Here is a 20271-nt window from a genome sequence, read left to right on the forward strand (position 1 = left end):
AATTCTGCGTCTTTTATGGTTCCATATAAATTTTAGGATTATTTGTTCTAGTTCTGTGAAAAAAGTTGTCAGAAACTCGATAGGAATCACATTAAATCTGTAAATTGCTTTGGGTAGTATCACCATTTTAACAATGTTAATTCTTCCAATCCAAGAACATGAGATATCTTTCCATTTCTTTGAATTATCTTCAATTTCCTCCATTAATGTTTTATACTTCTCAGCATATAAGTTTTTCACCTCCTTGGTCAGGTTTATTCCTGAGTATAAAAAAAAAATGTGTACACAGACACACACATACCTACACCTACACACCTACACACCCCCCCCCACACACACACACCCCCACACACACTGGAGTATTATTCAGCCACAAAAAAAAGAAGGAACTGCTATTTGGGCCAACATGGACAAACTTTGAGGGCATTACGCTAAGTGAAATAAGTCAGACAGAGAAAGACAAATACTGTATGATCTCACTTATATGTGGACTCTAAAAAAACCACACTCATAGTTTTGGTTTGGTTTAGTTTGGTTGCCAGAGTTGAGGGATAGAATTGGGGAGAATGGGTGAAGGTGACCAAATGGTACAAGCTTCCAGTTATAACATAAATAAGTACTGGGGATGTAATATACAGCATGGTAACTGTAGTTAACAATACTATATTGTATATTTGAAAGTTGCTAACAAAGTAGATCTTTAAAGTTCTCATCAGAAGAAAAAGACTGTAACTACGTGAAGTGATGTTAATTAAACTTATTGTAGTAATCATTTTGCTATATATATATATTGCAAACCATTATGTTGTAAACTTTGAATAAATATAATGTTATATGTCAATTATATCTCAATAAAACTGGAAAAAAAATTAAAGAATTAACATAACATGGAAAAGAATTATTTAAAAATATTGTTAGTCTTCTTTGGCCTCAGCGCCTGAGCAACCCAGAACCAAAATGGTTTTCAGCACCCACTATACAGACTGCTGTCTGCAGACCTCCTCTCTCAGCTCCCAAGCATGCAACATTGAATGCACAGTCCTGGAAATGGATAGGGTTGCCCTTTCCAAGGGAAGCCCCCTTCCCACCAGGTAAAAACCCTGGGCTGCCTGAGGGATGTACATTATTCTACACAAGGAGGAAGGAAGTAATTAAGTATGTGGTTGTGGGACTGGAGCCTCACATCCACTTTACACTCTTTATCTGTGGGGATGCTTATATTAAAAGATAATCAGGACTTCGCTGGTGATTTGGAAAACACCAAATCAGGTATAAGGTAACCACACCTCTCCAGCATTCATTATTTGTAGACGTTTTGACGATGGCCATTCTGACTGATACGAGGTTGCACCTCATTGATTTGCATTTCTCTAATAATTGGCGATGTGGAGCATCTTTTCATGTGCCTGTTGACCATCTGTATGTCTTCTTTGGAGAAATGTCTGTTAAGGTCTTCTGCCCATTTTTTGATTGGGTTGTTTTTTTGTTGCTGAGTTGTACGAGCTGTTTGTATATTCTGGAAATTAAGCCCTTGTCAGTCTCATCCTTTGCAAAGATTTTCTCACAGTCTGTAGGCTGTCTTTTCATTTTGTTCTTGATTTCCTTTGCTGTGCAAATGCTTGTAAGTTTGATAAAGTCCAATTTGTTTATATTTGATTTTATTTATTTTGCCTTGGGAGACTGATCTAAGAAAGTATTGCTACAATTTATTTCAGAGAATGTTTTGCCTACGTTCTCTTCTAAGACTTTTATGGTGTCATGCCTTATATTTAAATCTTTAAGCCATTTTGAGTTTATTTTGTGTATGGTGTGAGGGAGTGTTCTAATTTACATGTGGCTATCCAGCTTTCCTAATGCCACTTGCTGAAGAGACCTCTTTTCTCCATTGTATAGTCTTGCCTCCTTTGTTGAAGATTAATTGACTGTAGGTAATGGCTTTATTTCTGGGATCTCTATTCTGTTCCATTGATCCATATGTCTGTTTTTGTTCCAGTACCACACTGTTTTGATTACTGTAGCTTTGCAGTATTGTCTGAAGTCTGGGAGGATTATGCCGCCAGCTTTGTTCTTTTTCCTCAGGATTACTTTGGCAATTCTGGGTCTTTTGTGGTCCCATATAAATTTCAAAGTAAACAAAAAAAACCTTTAAAATCATGTCAAATAAATAAATTAATTAAATACCTAGAGATAAACCTGACCAAGGAGGTGAAGGACTTATACACTGAGAACTATAAAACACTGAGAACTACAGAACACTGATAAAGGAAATTAAAGATGTTTCAAAGAAATGAAAAGATATTCCATGCTCTTGGATTGGCAGAATTAGTATTGTTAAAACAGCCATACTACCCAAAGCAATCTACAGATTTAATGTGATCCTTATCAAATCACCCAGGACATTTTCCACAGAACTAGAACAAATAATCCTAAAATTTTTATGGTCACCTATTTTTAAAAGTTAGTAGCAATATTCATTTCAGTGATGGAGGAAAAAACTGATTATGGGAAAGTGCAGTGTAGTCTGATGAACAAAGTAATGTTTGGGGAAATTTTTCCATAAAGGTATCTTTAAAAATAGTTTCAGCACTTATAGGGGTTTCACCTTTGGGAAAATATACATGTGAAATACTTTATTCACTAATAATATAAATAAGGTATTAGAGTGATTCTTCTGTTAGAATTACCTAAAAACAATTCAAAAATCTGTCTCCTTTTTTGACATAACCTGAGTCACTGCTAGTCACCCCAACTTAAATTCTACATTCCAACCAACAAAACATCTTGCTGATGTCACCTGGATCTCAACCCTATCCTCAACTCCCATCCAGTCATTCAACAATGCTGAGCACCTAGTATATACTAGACAGTATGCTAAATGTACAAACATGGAGAAAACAGTTTTGCACTTCCAGAAGCTCAAAGAGGTGTACAATACTTCTAAAAGTATGATTAGAAGAACACCTATAATAGAATTATGCAAAGGCATTGTAAAACGTACAAATTCTTGGATCCTGCCCCACACTTACAGAATTAGAATCTTAGGGGGTAAAGCCTGAGTAAATGTGTTTTTTAAAAGTTCCCACGTTAAAATTAAAAATTAATTAAATGTACCCAAGTTAATTCTTTTACATAATAATGTTTGAGAATTATTGTTATAGTACAGTAGTTCTCAAACTCTTTGGTCTCAAAATACTTTTAAAAATTACTGAGAGCCTATGATTCTGATTGGCACTAATTCCAACATATGAGTTTTTTCCCCCCACACCAAGCGATTCTCTGACACCAGTTAGGTGTCCTACAATTTAACTCAATCCTGACACTATCTACTTAAAGACAGTACCAGATTCCACAGATTAAGGACTCAGTTCCACAAGACGCACCCACTTTGGATGCCAATCAGAAGCCCAGGTTGTTACCTATGCTTCTGACCGACTGGCTATAAATCAGAGGTTCCCAGGAACCACTCCCTGACTTGGATTAATTTGCTAAAGCAGCTCAAAGAACTCAGAAAACCAGTTTACTCACTGGTTTACGGGTTTATTACAAAGGATATTAATCAACAGACAGATGTACAGGACTGGGTCCCAAACACAGGAGCTTCTGTCCCTGTGGAGTTTGGAGCTCAACATGGTGGTATGGATGTGTTCTGGTTCACCAATCTGGAATCTTGTCCTTTTGGGATTTTATGAAGGTTTCATCAGAGAGGCAGGATTGATTAAATCACTGGCCATCAGTGACTGATTCAACCTCATGGCACTTTCCTCTCCCCAGAGGTCAGGAGATGGGACTAAAAGTTCCAACTTTTTAATCATGGTTGGTTCCCCTGGCAACAGCCCCCATCCTTAGGTTACCCAGGTGCTTTCCAAAATTGTCTAATTAACATAAGACAACTTCACTACTCTCATCATCGAGGAAATTTCAAGGGTTTTAGGAGCTCTCTGTCAGGAATGGGGAGGAAGACGAAATATATATCTCTTACTATAAATTACAATACCACAGGACCTCAAAGAACTTTTGGTTATGTGAATTATATATATTAATATTTACTGTATTAGAAATTAAAACTGGGAAATCACAAAAATATTTTAATTAAAAATGTAGTATTTATTAATTCACTTAAAAACAACAAAATAGGGGCTTCCCTGGTGGCGCAGTGGTTGAGAGTGCGCCTGCCCCCGGTCCGGGAAGATCCCACATGCCGCGGAGCGGCTGGGCCCGTGAGCCATGGCTGCTGAGCCTGCACATCTGGAGCCTATGCTCTGCAACGGGAGAGGCCACAACAGTGAGAGGTCCGCATACCGCAAAAAAAAAAAAAAAAAAGAAAAAAGAAAAACAACAAAATAAATGTACATGTTAACAAAAAAACCTATTTTATGAAAAATAACTATATTTTCCAAAATGAAAAAATTTAGTGAGAAGAATGGCAATGCTTCACATTTTTGCAAATCTTTTAAATGTCTAGATTAACAGAAGCATCTGGATTCTTATATCTCCTTCTTCATTATAATCTGTTACAATATCACATATCATTAGTCTTTGGAAAACTCCACTATACAATTTTGTGCAAATGAAAGTGAAAAAGGCAAACAATATCTCAGTATTACTATGAAAATAACTTTGACCTTGCAAACACCCTGAAAGGGTATCAGAGACCCCCAGGGGCCCCTGGACCATACTTTGGAAACCAACAGTCTAATGAAAGCAACAGATAATTACAGTAATCCCCCCTTATCTGAGGTTTCAGTTACCCCCAGTCAACTGCAGTCTGAAAATATCAAATGGAAAATTCCAGAAACAAACAGTAAGTTTTAAATTGCATGCACATTCTGAGTACTGTGGTGAAATCTCATACTGTACTGCTTTGTCCCACCCAGGATGTGAATCATCCACACTGTATACACTACCCACTCGTTAGTACAGGAAAAAACATAGTAGATACAGAGTTTGGTACTATCTGCAGTTTCAGGCACCTACTACAAGTTTTTGAACATATCCTCCATGGATAAGAGAAGGCTACTATACAAAGTTCTTTGAGAACACAGAGAAGGGAGACAGACAGGAAACTTCTGCAGAGGTGGTGACATCTCCTGAGACTTGAGCCCAAATCCTTACACACTAGGTAGGCCCTGTAGGATCTATATCTTCTCCCTCCTACTTTTCAAGGTGTCTCCTACCCCTCCTCCTCTTTCTCACTTGGTTGCTCCTCCTCAAACTGGCCAATCTTTCTCTCTTCTTCAAGGCTTTGTATCTACTGTTCTTTTGTCTGAAAGGCTCTTCCCCCATACAGTCCATGGCTCTTCTTGGCCATACCTGGCCATCATGAAGATTAAGGACAGCTATACCCTTGTATACCTGTAATCCATTCAGGGCCCATTCCTTAGAAAATTCTGCCTTATACTAACTGTTATATATGTGCACTAGAAGCCATATTTAACAAAGTACATGGTAGCATCATTTGTAAAAGTGGAAAAAAATAAAACTAAATATCCATCAACATGAGAATGAAACAAAACACTAGTAAATTCACGCAACAGAATGAATTAGAGCTGAATGTTTCAACATGAATAAATCTCGAGAACAGTAATATGCACAAAAAGTAGGCTAAAGAAAGATTCCTACAATATGACACTACTTATAGTTTTTAAATTCTAAATTAATCTATATTTTGATAGGTAATACACAATTCAAAATTAAAAGAATTTCCTCCCATCCCTGTCCTAGTTATACAGTTTCTCTCCCAGGGACAACCAGCGTGACCAGTTTCCTATGTATCCTTCCAGATATATTTTATGTTACACAAAAATATAAGTGTTGTTAAGTGTGCAGAATACTTTAATATGGTTCATGTATATCTACATATAAAATAGAAGTTTAAAAATATGTGTGGAAATGATAAAGACCAAATTCAGAATAATAATCACTAAGAGGCAAAGAAGAAAAGGAACAAACTCAGAAAGGGGCACTTCAAATGTACCTGTATTGTTTCATTTCAGGTTTATTGTGCTTTCTCTAAATTTTTTTCATACATGAAATAAATTTTGTTCTTCATAAAATAGATGAAAAGGATCAGATTTGAGAAAATAATTAGTTTGGTGTCAGACAGAGTTTGAAACCAGAGCATACTAAGGACATAAATTCAATACTTTAAATTAGTCTAAAGCTCAAGAGAAAGCTGGAGATTGGGGATTTATATAAAGAGATACTTGCAGTTCTAAGAATAAATATTTAGATATATGCACCCTATATAACAGAGCACAAGTTCCCTAAGGACTGGGCCCAAAACTCTGCCATATTACGTTCCCCTGAAATATCACCTACTGCCCATAATGAGATTTCAATTTACCTATATCCTTACTATTTTTCTTAGCTTTCAAAAATAACATCCTGGTATGGGTGAGCCTATTTATGTAAGTAACTTAACAATAGGCAGTTACACCACACACACAAAGACACACACACACACACACACACACACGTCTATTAAATTAGAATCAAAGAGAGACAGTGTTCTGGTTAGTTCTAGGTAAACTACAAAGCCTTATTTATTTTTTTAATTAATTAATTCATTCATTCATTTTTGGCTGCGTTGGGTTTTCCTTGCTGCATGCAGGCTTTCTCTAGCTGCAGCAAGTGGGGGCTACTCTTCATTGTGGTGTACAGGCTTCTCATTGCAATGGCTTCTCTTATTGCAGAGCACGGGCTTTAGGCACGTGAGCTTCAGTAGTTGTGGCACGCGGGCTCAGTAGCTGTGGTTCACGGGCTCTAGAACGCAGGCTCAGTAGCTGTGGAGCAGGGGCTCAGCTGCTCTGCAGCATGTGGGATCTTCCCAGACCAGTGCTCAAACCCGTGTCCCCTGAACTGGCAGGAGGATTCTTAACCACTGCGCCACCAGGGAAGTCCCTCAAAACCATTTTTAGATTGAACTTATTAATAATTAAAAATGTTTCTAGGGCTTCCTCGGTGGCGCAGTGGTTAAGAGTCTGCCTGCCAATGCAGGGGACACGGGTTTGAGTGCTGGTCTGGGAATATCCCACATGCCGCGGAGCAACTGAGCAGGGCTACTCTTCGTCGTGATGCGCGGGCTTCTCATGTTGCGGTGCACGGGCTCTAGGCATGCGGGCTTCAGTAGTCGCAGCACGTGGGCTCAGTAGTTGTGGCTCGTGGGCTCTAGAACTCAGGCTCAGTAGTTGTGGCTCATGGGCTTAGTTGCTCCATTGCATGTGGGATCTTCCCGGACCAGGGCTCGAACCCATGTCCCCTGCATTGGCAGGCGGATTCTTAACCACTGCGCCGCCAGGGAAGCCCTTTATTGCTCTTCTGAAGTTTAACTGGAGTATTCAGCAACCCCTCTCCTTTCAAAATCTCTCACTTTTAGTGATAAAAGCAAACTTCAATTATAGGAGGGGGAGCAGACTCTTGAGCTGTTCCCCCTCATATAACTGACCTCTTTTCTGGTTTTCTCCATTCCTCAACTCAATTAGCAAATATGTATTAAATGCCTGTTTTGTTATAAGCAATGTATTATACACCATTCCTCTGGTCCCTAAAAAGATGAGAAGAACTGCTTGGCCTTAAGAAAACTTTGTATATCTTACATAGTGCAAAGTCCTTAGAACTTAACGTCCTAGGTTTGAGATGAAAATTATTGTACTAGTAACCTAAGTTGAATTACACTTCAGTAGAATTATAGGTCTTCAAAAGCTTCATAGAGTACAGACATATTTCAGGCAATGGATGCACATTAAAAGCATGTCATTTTAGTACTGTTCAGAAGCTGAGGATCATTTAGTGAAAAAATAGATGCCTACTTGTTTATAGACAAATAAACCCTGAGTTAAAGCATATGTATACACATAAGGCTCCATAAAATATTCCTTTAGCACAGGTGAAAGGATATCAACAACAAAGGGGGAACTCAATAAAAAACAAAATATTAAGAAGGATTTGAAAATAATTATAATCTAGCATTAGCATTGTAGGGATGTCTTCTGACAGTTTTGGTGAATCATTTATAGATTTTAGAATAAGGGCTCTTAAACACTCACTCACTTGACGACTCTTCCCTACGATAAACTTTATGGAAGTGCAGTAAGAGGGAAACTGGCCTTGACACATTGTGTTCTCTACATCTGCGTCTCTATTCTCGCCCTGCAAATAGGTTCATCTGTACCATATGTCTAGATTCCACACATATGCATTAATATACGATATGTTTTTTTTCTTTCTGGCTCACTTCACTCTGTATGACAGACTCTAGGTCCATCCACATCTCTACAAATGACCCAATTTCATTCCTTTTTATGGCTGAGTAATATTCCACTATATATATGTACCACATCTTCTTTATCCATTCACCTGTCATTGGACATTTATGTTGCTTCCATGTCCTGGCTATTGTAAATAGTGCTGCAATGAACACTGGGGTACATGTGACTTTTTGAATTATGGTTTTCTCAGGTTATATGCTGGGTCATATGGTACTTCTATTTTTAGTTTTTTAAGGAAACACCATTCTGTTCTCCACAGTGGCTGTATCAATTTACATTCCCACCAATAGTGCAAGAGGGTTCCCTTTTCTCCACACCCTCTCCAGCATTTATTGTTTGTAGATTTTTTGATGATGGCCATTATCTCAGCAAGATCTTTTCTGACCCACCTCCTAGAGTAATGAAAATAAAAACAAAAATAAGCAAATGGAACCTAATTAAACTTAAAAGCTTTTGTACAGCAAAGGAAACCATAAACAAGATGAAAAGACAACCCTCAGAATGGGAGAAAATATTTGTAAATGAAGCAACAGACAAAGGATTAATCTCCAAAATATACAAACAACTCAGGCAGCTCAATATCAAAAAAACAAACAACCCAAATCAAAAAATGGGCAAAAGATACAGTATTTTTTAAGGTGTTAAAAATACAGGGTCACTGATATAAACAGAGATATTTTGCTGGGGCTTCAAAGCAGGGAATCAACATCTCAACAATTTAAAGAAAAATGGGGCTTCCCTGGTGGCGCAGTGGTTGAGAGTCCGCCTGCTGATGCAGGGGACACGGGTTCGTGCCCTGGTCCGGGAAGATCCCACATGCTGCGGAGCGGCTGGGCCCGTGAGCCATGGCCGCTGAGCCTGTGCGTCCGGAGCCTGTGCTCTGCAACAGGAGAGGCCACAACAGTGAGAGGCCCGCGTACCAAAAAAAAAAAAAAAAGACAGCAAGGGACTTCCCTGGTGGTTCAGTGGTTAAGACTCTGCGCTTCCAATGCAGGGTACGTGGGTTCAATCCCTGGTCAGGGAACTAAGATCCCACGTGCCGTGTGGCACGACCAAAAAAAAAAAAAGTTTAAATGAAAGCAAGTTCCAGGGTCTCTCTTGGAGAGACTACACTGTTTATACTTCTACAGAATGATTACGATGATAATAATGACAGCAGTTAACATATACTGAACGTACATATCAGGCATTTAGGCTTAGTGCTTTAAATGATTACCTTACAATTCTCTGAACAACAGTACAAGAAAGATAATATCATTAACCCATTTTCCAGCTAAGAAAACTCGGGCTTTTAAAGGTTAAATAACTTGCTCAGGGTCACCTATGTAGTAAGTGGAGCCTGGGATTCCATCTGTTTAACTCCAACTGCAGCAATAACTATACTATTATGCTGTCACATCATAATCGATTCAGTAGCTCCCTACTGCTTCTCAGGTCAAAAATCCTTATAGAGTAAGGCTTCATCCATGCCTTTGTTCACTGGAAGGACTTCTGTCGAGCATTTATTATATGTCAACACCATACCAGGTGCTTCAAAGATAGAGGTTCTGAGTGAGGCTGCTAAATAAGTGATCTTTGGATCAGTCATTGTTATTTTAAAATGAGCTCTATTTGGGCACATTAAACAGAATCACAGTTGGAATTATGTTCTTGTATAATTGTATTATTGGAAATGGAATGTTGGAATAGGAAGACTACACATCTAAGCATTTATATCCTAAATAGTTCTGGACTACTATTTTTTTAAATATCTTTATTGGAATATAACTGCTTTACAATGGTGTGTTAGTTTCTGCTTTATAACAAAGTGAATCAGTTATACATACACATATGTTCCCATATCTCTTCCCTCTTGCATCTCCCTCCTTCCCACCCTCCCTATCCCAACCCTCTAGGTGGTCACAAACCACCTAGCTGATCTCCCTGTGCTATGCGGCTACTTCCCACTAGCTATCTATTTTACGTTTGGTAGTGTATATATGTTCCTGCCACTCTCTCACTTTGTCACAGCTTACCCTTCCCCCTCCCCATATCCTCAAGTCCATGCTCTAGTAGGTCTGTGTGGACTACTATTTTTAACAAAATTTTCCAACCTGGCTTACTACAAATTTTTAAAATTTTCTATCAAAAAAAAATGCAATGAAAACACAGAACACACCTACATGCACACACAGGGGTCGAAAGATCTTTCATTTCCACATTCAACTTGCAGAATAATACAGGTTGTGCTGGGACAACCATGGTCATGAGTGACCTTAGCTTTCCTCCTTTCCAGCTTAAAGAGACATCTGGTTGCCAGCTGTGTAGCTCCTACAAGTCAATGCTTGCCAAGTAGTTGGCAGAAGGTGGGGAAGAGCTGACCACCTGCAATCCATTTTGACAGTGACTCTGACCATCACTTTGGAGACCTGGATACATTACAGACATTCCAAAAGGAGTTGGCTAAATTTCAAGGTAGGAAGTTGGCCATTTTGGCTGAACTTACTTTAACTCACATCAAAGTGCTATGATGTGGAAGAAGAGAATACACGAAAAGGTACAAAGCTACTAAAGCTTACAAGAATAATTTACAAGGCTATGTCCCTAACCTCTCCCAGACACTGTCCACCATATTTCTATCTATAATTACTTTAAAAAGGGGAAGCGTATATACAACTACAGCTAAACGGGTAAAACTACATCTCCATGTCTATGTAAGTACATGTGTCATTCATATTTTTCACTTTTATGTCAATATAAAATATATAATCTGCATACATATACATAATGTACGTCACTATAACATGTATTATATATATAAATATGTTTGTCACTATAACATCTATTATATATATAAATATATATATTTAACTGTGGCGATTTTACTTACCTTTTATTTTTTTTATGCCTGCTGTACAATATATATGTTATATATATCATACACAGTTGTATATTAGAGGTATAGGTGTAAACAAACTTAGAAAGATGCCACAGTTTGGAAAAGGTGCTTGCTTTATTTAAAAAAAAAAAAATCAATACAATTTCCCCACAGATCCATGATGTAAAATTCTATAATCAAGCCTTGTAGATTTGTAATTATGGTATGTCAGCTACATTTAAACAAGAGTGTTAAAAGATTGTTAAAGTTAAACTAACACAATTGCAGTGTGAATTGTCCTAGTCTCATTCTAATCTACTGGTGTCACTTTCATTTAATCAGAGGAAAACTATGGGCCAATGTCAGTGCTATTTCCAATGCCCTAACATTCTTTGTTCACATTGGATTTTAAGCCATTACCAATCTAAAATGGTTATAAAAAGATATATTTCAGAAAGCATTTTTAATGAATTAATTCATTCACCAGTGGACATTTTTAGCAGGCTTTATTGAAAATAAGTTGGCTTTAAAGTTATTAAATAACCTTTTATGTTAAATGAATGAAAACATTTTGTTCTTGCAGAAGAATTTCTTGAATTTACCATAAATACAGCTTAAGAAGAGAAAAACCCTTATTTTATAAACAGAAATCATACTTGGAAACTTATGGTCGACATATGTCATTTAGCTGAAATAACATATCAGCATTTAAAACATCAAGGCTATTTTTTTCTTCTGCTTTAGTGAAAAATGGGGGAAAGACAGTATCTTCAAAAAATGGTATTGAGAAAACTGGACAGCTGCTACTTTCTCATACCATATACAAAAATGAACTCACTATGGATTAAAGACTTGAAAGTAATACCTGAAACCATAAAACTTCTAGAAGAAAAAATAAGCACTACGCTCTTTGACGTCAGTCTTAGCAAGATCTTTTTGGATTTGTCACCTTGGGCAAGGGAAACAAAAACAAACAAATGGAACTAATCAAAGTAAATACCTTTTGCACAACAAAGCAAAACTATCAACAAAATGAAAAGGTCACCTACTCAACAGAAGGTATTTGCAAACATATATCTGATAAGGAGTTAATATCCAAAATACACAAAAAACTCTCATAACTCAAGATCAAAAACACAAACAACCTGATTAAAAAACAGGCAGAGTACCTGAATAGACATTTTTCCAAAGAAGATATACATATGGCCAACAGGCACAGGAAAAGATGCTCAACATCACTCATCATCAGGGAAATGCAAATTAAATCTACAATGAGATATCACCTCACACCTGTCAGAATGGCTAGTAGCAAAAAGAAAACAAATAACAGGGCTTCCCTGGTGGCACAGTGGTTAAGAATCTGCTCCAGGAAGATCCCATGTGCCGCAAAGCAAGTAAGCCCATGCGCCACAACTACTGAGCCTGCGCTCTAGAGCCCACGAGCCACAACTACTGAGCCCACGTGCCGCATCTACTGAAGCCGGCACGCTCTAGAGCCTGTGCTCCGCAACAAGAGGAGCCCGCGCGCCGCAACGAAGAGTAGCCCCCGCTCACCGCAACTAGAGAAAGCCTGCGCATAGCAACGAAGATCCAACACAGCCAAAAATAATAAATATAAATAAATTTTAAAAAAGAAAACAAATAACAAATGTTGGTGAGGATGTGGAGAAAAAGGAACCCTTGTGTACTGCTGGTGGGAATGTAAATTGGTGCAGCCACTATAGGAAACAGTATGGAGATTCCTCAAAAAATTAAAAATAAAGCTACTATACAATCCAGCAATTCCACTCTTGAGTATTTACCCGAAGAAAACTAAAATACTAATTCAAAAAGATATATGCACTCCGATGTTCTCTGCAGCACTTACAACAGCCAAGATAGGGAAGAAACCTAAGTGCCCATGAACAGATGAATAAAGAAAATGTGATTGATATATATATTTATAATTACTTATACATACACACACAATGGAATATTAGCCATAAAGAAGAATGAAATCTTGTCATTTGTGACAACATGGATGGACTTAGAGGGCATTATCCTAAGTGAAATAAATCAGACAGAGAAAAACAAACACTATGTGATTTTACTTATATGTGGGATCTAAAAAACAAATGAACAAACATAACTAGACAGAAACAGAATCATAGAGAGAACAAACAGGTGGTTGCCAAAGGGGAGGCATGTGGGGGAGAAGAGAGAAATAGGTGAGGGAGATTAAGAGGTACAAACTTCCAGTTACAAAATAAATGAGTCACAGGTATGAAAGGTACAGTGTGAATACAGTCAATAATTATGTAACATCTTTGTATGGTGACAGATGGTAACTAGACTTATCATGGTGTTCATTTTGAAATACAGAAATGTCAAATTACTATGTTGTATATCAGGAACTACCACAGCGTTGTAGGTCAATTATACTTCAAAAACAAAAAAAACTCATAGGAAAAAAGATCAGATTTGTGGTTACCAAAGGTGGGGAGTGGGGGAGAAGGGGAATTGGATAAAAATAGTCAAAAAGGTACAAACTTCCAGTTATAAGGCAAATAAGTACTACTAGGTATGTAATGAACAACATGATAAATATAATTAACACTATATGTTACCATGAAAGTTGTAAGAGAGTAAATTCTGAGTTCAGATCACAAGGAAAAAATTTTTTTCTATTTCTTTAATTTTGTATCTATATGAGATGATAAATGTTCACTAAACCTATTGTGGTAATAATTTCATGATGTATATAAGTCAAATCATTATGTTGTACACCTTAAACTTATACAGTTGCTGTATGTCAATTATATCTCAATAAAACTAGAAGAAAAAAAATCAATGCTGTATCTTCTACTTTAGAGAAAAGTATTTTCTAAATCACCAATAATTTAATACAGGAAAAAAAGCTTCTCTGTCGAAACTTCATATTTACAGGATGCATTTAAGTTCTAAGTAAAGTACAACATTCAATTCACAGTTGTACTATCAACAAATAGTCTCCAAATAATCACAGCACACACAAAACAGTGCTATGTTAGCTACTTACGTAAGTACTAATACGAATCACCCTGGTTTGCTTGGGACTTTCCCAACTTTAGCACTGTAGGTTCCATATCCTGGAAACCCTTCTGTCCCAGGTAAACCCAGACAACTAATGTCAGCGAGACATTGGGGGGCGGGAGGTGGGGGAGATTTACAGTTCTGCACTGGAGAAGAAGAAATTTGGAGTCATATCTGGTAACTCCTTGCTAGGGCTGCCAGATTAGCTGTGCCCAGTCACATATAAGTAGGTCTAGCAATCTGGAACATGGATTCAAATCTTTATTTTTATTTTTATTTTTTCACACACACATACACACTTTATTAATTTATTTATTTACATTGAAGTATAGTTGACTTATAGTGTTGTGTTAGTTTCAGGTGCACAGCAAAGTGATTCAGATATACATATACATATATATGTTCTTTTTCAGATTCTTTTCCATTATATGTGATTACAAGATATTGAATATAGCTCCCTGTGCTATACAGCAGGCTCTTGTGTTTATCTATTTTATATATAGTAGTGTGTATATGTTAATCCCAAACTCCTAATATAAGCCCTTAAATTATCAAGGATGAACAAAAAGGAGGCTGTGATTATTTCAATAGAAAACTCGAGTAAATCTGACCTTGCTTAATACTGTCTGGCATTGATCATTCAATTAATCTCAGTAAACTTAGGTCAGGTGGCTATTCCATGCCAGGCACTGAAGACAGCAGTGAACAAGACAGTTTCGTCACTGATGTCACTCCCAGTCTCAAGGGAAGATAAGAAGATAAAGAAAAATATTCCAGTGATGTTGGTGTAATTTGGTAAAGGATATTCAGTCTCATTTGTTAAATATTTGTCAAACATCAAATCTTTAAAAACAGCCTGCAAGACCCAAACCTACCAACTAATACCCATTAACAAGGAGTCACATGTGAACACAGGCTGCTGCTTGAAGAAACTTGTATATTACCCAGCCCCTAGTGCACACATATCTCTAATTCACAGCCAGAATTAGCCCTAGAAAAACAATCCCATTGCAGGGGAGGAGATATTTGACAAGTCCTACGAGTCAGGAACTCAGTACCAAGTCAGACTCATTGCTGTCTAACTCTCACCTTACAAGCCATTCCTAGTAACTGGACTCTCCTGTTTCTAGGGGTCTAACCTCTCTCTTGAAATCTATTTCAGGAAATCAGATCCTTTGCCTTTGTTCCCATGTGAAATAACAAAGTTTCTCTAGGACTAGAGCACTGTGAGGCTTCTGCCTATTTCCTTAGGGTCTAAAATCACCATTTTGCCAACATGCTGAAATGCGCATCTTCCACTCATTGTTTGATCTCTCAGTTGCCAAATACCACCTTTTATTTATTGCCTGTTTCCATACTCCAGTAATATTCCATCTGCCTGTCCACATTTCTTTCTAAAACCCACTACAGGGAACTTTCAGATCACCTGAAGTATTTTAGCAGATTTGATTAGACGCTAAACTCTAAGAATCTACCCTCCCAAGCACACAGCCTACCCAAACTGAACTCTAGGACTAACACCTAGAATATATTTCTAAATGGTTCTGAACTCCTGGAAAGAAAACTGAAGGAATTTTGGGCTTGAATGACTTTAAATCTCTTTTTCCAAATAAAAGTTGTTACTTCTGAAGATAAATGAGGTGATGGGAAATGAACATCTTGACTAGAAAAAAGGTGCTGAGAACAGAAACTGAATTTTAGACCACTGCTTTAAGAAACCAATGCACAGAATGCCGTTCACAAAACCAAGAACATGTCTGAATCATGAAACTAACTGAGAAGTCTTTGAAACTAAATTTGGAGGAGAAAAAATGCATACCTTTTTATTATAAAAAATGTTTAATATATATAGATAAGAATATAATGAAGACCCATGACCATTCATCCCCAACAATTATTAACGTGTTGCCACATCTGCCTCATCTATTTTTTTCCTTTGCTGAAGTATAATGTAGAATTTTAAAAAAAACAGGATACTAAGGCAGAAGATGGAAGGAGTCAGAGTAAAATAATTTTCAGGAGAATGTAACAGGAGAATAGGGAACAATATTTATGGATTTAGAGAGTTATCTACCAAGGCAAAATATGAGTAATAAGCAGCTAAAATAGAAATTTTAGGTTTTTTAAAAACCATATCTCATTTCAGTATATATGGGAAAGCTCTACACCAAAATGTCAACAGAAAAGCCATGAAAAAAATGTACAGTAGGCATTTCCATTAATTTATAAGCAATTTGAGATATTATGAAGTAAATTATGAGGGGATTTCATAAAAATGATAAATTTACTTATGTATGAAGAATCAAAATTAGTGTGACGATGCTCTATTATTGAAATAAAATGAAAACAAAACTTTATTTCCAAGCAGTTTCCATAAGTACTTAAAAATTTTTGAAAGCCTGAAAACTTAAATTATTATCTAAATGAGTGTGTCTTCCCACAAATAACAAATGCTGGTGAGGATGTGGAGAAAAGGGAACCCCTGTACACTGTTGGTGGGAATGTAAATTGGTGCAGCCACTATGGGAAACAGCATCGAGGTTCCTCAAAAAACTAAAAATAGAACCACCATATGATCCGGCAATTCCACTCCTAGGTATTTATCTGAAGAAAATGAAAACACTATTTCGAAAAGATACATGCACCCCCATGTTCACAGCAGCATTATTTACAGTAGCAAAGCTATGGAAGCAACCTAAGCGTCAGTCAACTGATGAATGGATAGAGAAGATGTGATATACGTACACACACACACACACACACACACACACACACACACACACACACACACATATACACATGACAGAATACTACTCAGCCATAAAAAAGAATGGAATTCTGCCATTTGCAACAACATGGATGGACCTACAGGGTATTATGCTTAGTGAAGTAAGTCACACAGGGAAAGACAAACACTATATGTTATCACTAATATGTGGAATCTAAAAAATAAAACACACAAATGAATATAACAGATCAGAAACTGACTTACAGATATAGAGAGCAAACTAGTAGTTACCAGTGGGGAGAGGGAAGGGAATGGGGTAGAATAGGGGTAGGGGATTAAGAAGTACAAACTACTACATATAAAATAAATAATCTACAAGAATATATTGTACAGTACAGGGAATATAGCCAATATTTTATAATTTAATGGAGAATAATTAATAAAAATTTTGAATCACTGTTATACACCTGAAACTAATATTGTAAATCAACTATACTCAATAAAAAAGTCATTTCTCATGACTTTCCCTCTAAAGCACTCTTCATTATACCCTGGTACTTCTGCCAAATAGATTTATGAAAATGACATAACCAAAGTAAGTCTAACAAAAGTGAAAACAGAACTTGGGGGTAATAGGGCAAATTATATTTTCAGTTACACATCTCAACTCCCCTTCTATTATCACACGTTTTAAAAAATACTCTTCTGGGGGGCACTGTAGCTTAAAACAAAAGGTTGTAGATCAGAAACCCTAGTGCTTTTCCCTGCTCTGCCACTAACTAGCACAGTGACCCCGGACAAGTTTACTTTTCCTATTTTAACTTCATTAAACCTCAGTTTCTCATCTGTAAAATGGGAATACAAACCATAGTATTAGTTAACATTTACTAGTACTTACCACATACTGTTAAACAGAAGAGCAGGCATTTTTTGGAACAACTGCACGAGGCGGGTACTTACTCCATTTTACAAACCAGGAAACTGAGGCACGGTGCAATGTAATATATTCAAAAATACATAATATATGGCAGAATCAGGACTGGAATCCAAGCAGTCTCACTTCAGAAAAGGCTGTACATTTCACTACTACTCATCCTATCTCCTTACCGCCTTAACAATAATGACAGCTTCTGGAAAGCACAGTGCAATGCTGTGCTAAGCCGCGGAGGCAATATCTTAAAAAGTGAATTTATTCTCCCCTTTGCCTTGTCCTTCCTCTGGTGAAAATATCAACACAGGGAGGAAAGGTGGGCAGAGGAAGAAGCCAGAGAGCTAGGATTAGACATGTTTACTGCCAAATAACCTGCTTCTTCAGAAGGCTGTTCATCTTTTCTCTTGGAATGCCTCATCAAAAAGTTTCATCTTTTGGGGTCTGAACAATAAAGGCCTAATAAGCACTCCAGTGTCTCACAGCAGTGAGAACGACGGCGAATTACAGGACTGGCCTACACAGGATAGTTACTTGAACAGCACCCCACAAGCTCCGGGGCGAGCCTCGGGGAAGCTAGCCGGGGAGTGAGGCCACAGAAGTTTGTCGAGTGTGCTGGAAGTTCACACCGCAGTTCTTCAGACTGCGAGTCCCGCCTGCCATGTTAGATGACAGGGCGCCCGCAAGGTCCCATTTCTAATGAGGGCCGGGCTCGCAGCGACCCCCTAAACTTCACAACGGGCTCGCGCGTCCACGTGAGCGCAGGTAATGGACCGGAAGCGCCCCCCACCAGCCAGGTTCCGCAGGGAGACCCGGGCGGCGCACTCGGAGATACGACCCCAGCCCGCCCCGCCCTCGAGAGCCGGGCCGCCGCCCCTCTGCCTCCCCGACTGCGGGCGCCGGAGGGGTGGGGCCGCCGCGACCTTCACCGCTCCGCGGCTGGGTTTTGGAACGGGCAGGCGCGGGGAGGGGAGTGCCCCGGTCCGGTGACTTGGGCACCTGCGCGCTCCCTCCGTTCCCGCCTCGTCGCCACCGGCCGCGGCGCCCCAGTTGAGGCCTGGAGTCCGGGGCCCAGCTCGGGCCTGCGCTCCGCCCGGCCTCTCGGGCCGCCAAGGGGCGAGGAAGAGGAGGCGGCGGCAGCTGCGCCGCTCGTGGCTCCTTACCGCTTCACCACGCCGGTTTTGATCTTGATCTGCCTCACGCGAGGATCGGCCATGGTCCCTCGAGCGCCGCGGGAACGAGTGGCGGAGAGCCGGGTAACCGTTGAGGGAGACTAAGCGAAGGAAGCGGGTCTGTAGGCGTAGCCGGCGCTGGCCGGCGCGCATGCGCACACTCCGGCGCGGCGCGGGAGCCATGCTGGCGCTGCCGCCACACCCGCTGGGCGTGGGTCTAGGGTCGCGAGCCAAGGGCGGGTTACCACTCATCCACCTCCACCGAGTTTCTCGCTCGCAGAACCTGGCTTGTCTATCTCAAGTAGCCCTCCTTTTTATTCTTGAACAGCCCTCCTCTTAGTGTGAATACAAGTTACACTTTTCCCGGTCTCCACAGCCCGGGCGTTTGGGGAAACTTGTGTCTCCCCGGATAGACTGGTTTGGCCATGACATTGCTTTGCGAGATTATCCGCTGAAAGGACGGAGTGACCTAAAAATTGAAGATATTTTCGGTGTCATTATCTTATGTCAAATGGGGTAAAATGATGCAGGTTTAAAGAAATAAACTACCGTCATGCACGCAGTTAAGAAAATCCTTACCCTACACCTCAGACCTCTGCAGACAATGTTTGTGGATAAATGCACCTAACAAAAAAAACGACTATAGGACTTATCCAAAAATCATTACCTCTAGTAAATCTTAAATATCCAACTTACAACAATTGTGTGGCATAAAAAAGCTTGGGCTTCGTGGTCAAACAAACCCACTGACCTTTGGTATTAAAGGGGTTTTACCCTTTAATAGCTAACTGACACTAGGCACATAGGACACTTAACCTCGCTGCTGAGGTTTTTGCCTTGTATGCAAAATAGAAATAATGTCCACTTTACAGAGTAGATATGAAGGTTAAAGCTCAACGCCTGACATAATACTCAACAGCTTTTGACTATTTTATATTTTCAAAAAATGTGTCTATTGCATAAAATGAAACAAACCTCCAGTGAGCCCTGGCAACCTCTTCCCGGCGGAGTCCCCCAAGGAACGCAGGGCAGAGCCTCCTTCCTTTTATAGTTTCTTGGTATCATTCTTAAAGGCCTCTCTTTACCCTTCCCTACACTTGATTCACTCCTTCTGGCTTTTGTGACTAGCTCTGGACAGTTCAAGACCCTGACAGTTCAGGAACCTTAGTATAAATCCAAGATCAAAACCCACCTCCTGGAGAAAGTCTACCACGACTGACCTCTGCCCATTTAATGCTCCCTGGATACTTTGGAATCACCCAAAATTA

The 20271-nt window shown here is 38.9% G+C and overlaps 1 protein-coding gene across 1 annotated transcript in view; it reads right to left on the reverse strand.

Annotated features, from left to right (window-relative positions):
- Positions 1-19134, reverse strand: part of TBCA (tubulin folding cofactor A) — a 102748-nt gene extending 83614 nt beyond the window's left edge. Inside the window, exon 1 of the mRNA XM_079917355.1 lies at positions 18995-19134. Coding sequence (XP_079773481.1) covers positions 18995-19047 — 53 coding nt within the window. The 5' untranslated portion in view covers positions 19048-19134. The remainder of the gene's footprint in view (positions 1-18994) is intronic.
- Positions 19135-20271: the final 1137 nt, after the last annotated feature.

This window comes from Stenella coeruleoalba (assembly GCF_951394435.1).
Source record: "Stenella coeruleoalba genome assembly, chromosome: 3".
NCBI classification, from domain to species: domain Eukaryota; kingdom Metazoa; phylum Chordata; class Mammalia; order Artiodactyla; family Delphinidae; genus Stenella; species Stenella coeruleoalba.